The 4,823-nt window shown below is 39.6% G+C and overlaps 1 protein-coding gene across 1 annotated transcript in view; it reads right to left on the bottom strand.

Annotated features, from left to right (window-relative positions):
• Positions 1-277: 277 nt before the first annotated feature.
• Positions 278-4,823, bottom strand: part of LOC118324842 (inositol 1,4,5-trisphosphate receptor type 3-like) — a gene marked incomplete at its 3' end in the record, with an annotated part of 15,503 nt that continues 10,957 nt past the window's right edge. The window contains 3 exon segments of the mRNA XM_035657319.1: positions 278-364; positions 942-1,063; positions 4,598-4,668. Of these exon segments, the coding sequence (XP_035513212.1) occupies positions 278-364; positions 942-1,063; positions 4,598-4,668 (280 nt within the window).

Here is a 4,823-nt window from a genome sequence, read left to right as displayed (position 1 = left end):
ATACTCATTTTGCGTATTTTGGTGGTTATTTTGGGTCTCTGTTTGGTTGTTTCATCTCTTTTTGTGTTTTCGGTAGTGGTTTATATGTCTCTTTATAGTCATTTTGTGTGTTATTATGGTCATTCTATGTCACTTTGTAGTTGTTAAAAAATGTCACTACAATCAGAGGCTCTGACCAGTGAGGACCTTATTTTATATTGGCATGTGCCAACAGATCCCCAGATAATAATATATATGTATGTTTGTACTTCTATAGAAAAAGTTGAACAATCTTTACCTGCATAACAGTTCCGTATTTGACAACGTCTCCGTGGACTTTCTTGTTTTCTGTCTCGTTCTGCTTCTGCTCCAGGTTGGACGCATGCTGCAACACACACACACACACACACACACACAAAGTTCACTCTATCTACTAGTAACATGATGTAACATCTGGGTGCGAACCCTGTCTGTATACACTAAAATACAATTAAATAATAACCATGAACAGCACACGTGCAGTCAGATCATTTGCAGTGGTAATAACAGTGAAACCCTCTTGTTCTGTCTTTTCCAGATGTTTCAGCTGGATATCAGTTTCAGTTCAGTGTGTTCAGTACAGAAATAGATCCAAGTGCTTAGCTTAGCATGCAAACAGCTAACTCCATCTGTAGAGCTGTACCTCAGTCAGGATGAGCTGACACTTGAAGCTGATGCTTAACTTAAAGGATTTCTTTATTATTTTAATTTTTCATATTTATAGATCTTTTGTTTTTATATTCAACAAACATTCTTCTATATACCTTACCTACGATTATTAGAAATAATAATATTATTAATTCCTTTGACACACTCTAAAGCCACACTAAACTTAACAACAGTAACAATTTAAACACCTATTAGATTAACTACATTCTAGGACACAAAGTCAGATCTTTAAATCGTGTGTGCGTGTCTGTCACCTGTAGTTTCTGCAGCAGAACCACGTCGGCGATCTTGTCCTTCTCATGTTTGGCTTGTTTGGCTTTCCAGAACTGTTTCTGAGCTGAGTACCGACTCATGGGACACACCTTGAACAGGCAGTCTGAGCGAACACAGAGCACAACAGAACACATCAGAATTAAGGAGAGACATAACCTATTCAGTGTTCAATTCTTAGAAACATCACAGACAACATGAGTGTTTTTCACAAGTTTTACAGCCACTATAGTTTCTCCTTCACACTTAACAGCTTGTTCTCATTCCCAGGTCATCAAATACAGACACGAGCAGTGTTCAGTTTGTTGCAATCTGAAACTTCATCACTAGATGGCACTAAATCCTACACAATGGTCTAAGCTCTTTCTGGGAGAGAGCAGCACTGCCTGATGAGAGACAACGGTAAAGATCAACCACACTCAACACGCCACTGCAAGTGCAACAAAAAGCGAACAAAAAGCCAATAATTAATAATGTTTAATTAATGTAATATGCGGTGAAGATGTAGAGACGACAGAAATAAACAGTCAGCAGAATACAGACGGTTCATTCAGGTAGTTCGATGCTTCAGTGCAGAAACTCGGTCCAGACAGCGACGAGGCAGAAAGACAACAGAGAAGGTTTTACTCTGCAGAAGCACAACCGAGTCCCGTCTCCTCGTCGTTAGCAGCCGATCGCACAACATTTACAAACTCGGCCTGTGTCGACTGTATCTCTACCGTTAAGTTAGCTGGCAGGCAGCAGAAGAGAGCCTTGCTTTGCCTCCAATGAGGGTGTGACGTCACATGTAAACTATGAATACTTGTACACTCTGCACTACACCACTGCTTACGAAAGGTCTTGATCAGCATCCCTCTCTAGAATGGTGATCTGAATCTGACAAGCTGAGTTTTCAAACTAATGGAAGAAGCACTTTTCTAGTCTACCGATCATTCAGAGCACTTTGCATCACATTCACACACTGATCATCTCATCAGGACTGTGTTGCAACTGCTGTTTGTTAGTTCTCTCTTTAGTGAGGGTGTAAAGTCGACACAGTGCCTCAGTAACTGCTGCCTCTTGTTTGTAACTAAATCTGTTGCACCACAATAACTTATCTAGTTTAAAGTTATAACTAAGGCAAGTGGCCAATCAACCTCATGGTTACCGTGAGCATTAGCTTTATGGCTATAAGCCTCTTGGCTTCGTAGCACATTGTAGTCAGTGATCAGTATAATATTTAATTAGGTCTCTACTGAATTACTGTGGTGCAAAATGGCTGCAAGTAATTACCATCAGTAAGTTTAATCCTGTGACATTTACACTACCTTTTGGGACGAGTAATTATTTAGTTACTTTATAACTAGGCTAAGTTTTAACCATTGACAGTAAATATAACGGACAGAGCCACCCGGTCTGGTCAGGGAAGTGTCTTAAATCTGCATTCTACATAACGGCCAGCAAGGGGAGCTCCACTGGCCTGCCAATAAAGGGACTAATACCATGCAGTCTGATGGGAGGAACGACCTGACTTCTCACTTGATTTATGAGTTTCAGTCAAACTGTCAAACTAGGCAGTGCTGATCAGATATGGATCCAGATTCTGTTACTGCGTTTGACTATTTCTCTCCTCAAATCTGTTCATAAATATATTTTGAGTACTGTTTATCGAAAGGTTGGCAGTTCGATCCCCGGCTCCTCCTATCTTGAGCAAGACACTGAATAGATACTGTGAATGGGTGAATGTGGCATGTAAAGACCTTTGAATGGTGCTGTAAAGGTGCAGTGCATTTACTGTGTAACTAGAGCTATTGGGGTTAATATTGTTAATATTGTGTCTCAGTGACGTTCACGGCTGGTTTATGAGCTCATAGACAGAAAGACCATATTTGGTCAAAGGTTAGAAACACAGACAGTCAGAGATAGACTTAATGTCAGATGCTTCACCAGTTTGACGTTCTGAAACCAAAACAACCAATTAGCTTCACGTTCTGCTCCGCTAATCTGGAGTTAATCGCTCGAGCCAACCTGGACACGGTGAGACCTCATAAAAACTCCAGTGTCCAGAACGAGATTAAATTTATCTGAGAACAGGATGGAACAGGACCGGAGTGAATGGATGGAAGAGAAAACACAAAGGAAGGTGTAAATATTGACTCTCTCCAGCAGATCCTGTGTGTAAAAAAACATTAACACTGTTACTGTGTGTGTGTGTGTGTGTGTGTGTGTGTATTTTTGTGTGGAGGGCAAACAGAATTTTCCTGTGAAATTGTATTGTAAAGATCTAAATGGATTTTCTGGTTTGAAGTTATCTTTACTTAAGGAAATGAGCTTTTAACTCTCTCACACACAGGCTGGTTTCTGCCTCGTAACATTTAGATTTAAATGTGGGATTAATTTCATGTCATGATTCATTTTTTAGTCCAGTGATTAAAGAAACATGACGGGCAGCAACCAAATAAAAATCTGTTTCGATTTATTTTACTTACAATGTTAAATTGTGCAAAAAGAAACTTATGTTTTTGTTTCCTGATGTTTCTAAAAAAGGTTTGGACCCAGTCATCTATGTCATACTGTCCAACAAACATTAATAATTAATGATCAATTAATTAAAGTTTGAGCTGTCACTCACTCACTGTGATCTAGTTGTAAACTGGTTCAACAGCTCGCTGTCCTAAAACGGAGCCAGCTCGGAGCAGATGGTGCAACAGGCTGTTTTCTATATATATTAGTGTGTGTGTGTGTCTCTGATGACAGGAGCTGGACTCACATCACACACACACATCATTTATATTTCATACAGCACGCTGGAGGTTTTCAATCGGTTCCTTATAACACAGACCGGACCCAAGACCCGAGTCGGGCTGCTGATCCCACGGGTATTCAGGGGACTCGGGGAGTTACTGGCAACAGGAGAACACACAGTGAGGAGATCAGCGCGGCAGCAGGGGTCATAAAAATGTCATTATTAATAACGGATAAATTAATTTAGTCAGGAAGACGGTGAATTAATGGCGCTATGAGTCTGTGTTTAATTGGGTGTGTAACTGATCCACCAACCACCTCTCATTCCCACAGTCTTCTGTCTCTCAGTGCAACGGAAACTGAGCAAGTAGAGGAGACAAAATGTAAAGTTTGTACAGAATAAAACTCATCTTTACTAGTTTTTATTGATGCTGAATTGTGAGAAGATTGTGGACATACAACGCACTTTATCTCATGTTTTTGTGTAAACGTTAGGAATTGTTATAATGTCATATTTTTTAAAGGGAGTTTGGTGTAATGTTTTCACCGTAGAGCGCAGACAGCGTTTCAAACTGCTAATATTTTCATGTTAACATTTTATAAACAGTTAATTAGCTGCTGTTTTGTAAAAAAAAAGTGAACAAAAATAATAGTTATTCACATTTGTTCTGACTATATGTCATTTTACCCAAACTTCATAAAGAGTAATCAGTATTTCACACCTTTACATTATTGATTATCTGTTGATTATCAGCTTCAAGCTGTTTTATACTTATTAAAGCTTCCAGTTATATTCTGGTCTGATGAGGTTTTTCTTTATTTTGAAAGTCTAACAAGACCTTTATTGTTGCTAAATTGACACACACACACACACACATACACACGCTCTTACACACACACACACACACACTCTTACCTCTGAACTTCTTTGGAGGATTCTCCAGATCTCCAGCAGCTGGTTCAACCACACAGCGGTCATCTACCAACCTATGGACAAAAACCAAAGAAGAAGCAGTGTCAGTCTGTTGGAGACACAGCAGCAAGAGAAACTGGAGGAGAGGAAGATGAATGAAGAGTAAAAAAAGAAAAGAGGAAGAGGAGGGAGAGTACTTTCATGCACCAGTTGCTCAGTTTAATGCCTT

Source organism: Morone saxatilis, unplaced genomic scaffold (genome assembly GCF_004916995.1).
Source record: "Morone saxatilis isolate NCDOM2014 unplaced genomic scaffold, NCSU_SB_2.0 Contig15, whole genome shotgun sequence".
Classification (NCBI taxonomy): Eukaryota; Metazoa; Chordata; class Actinopteri; family Moronidae; genus Morone; species Morone saxatilis.
This window is presented reverse-complemented; position numbering and strand designations above follow the sequence as displayed.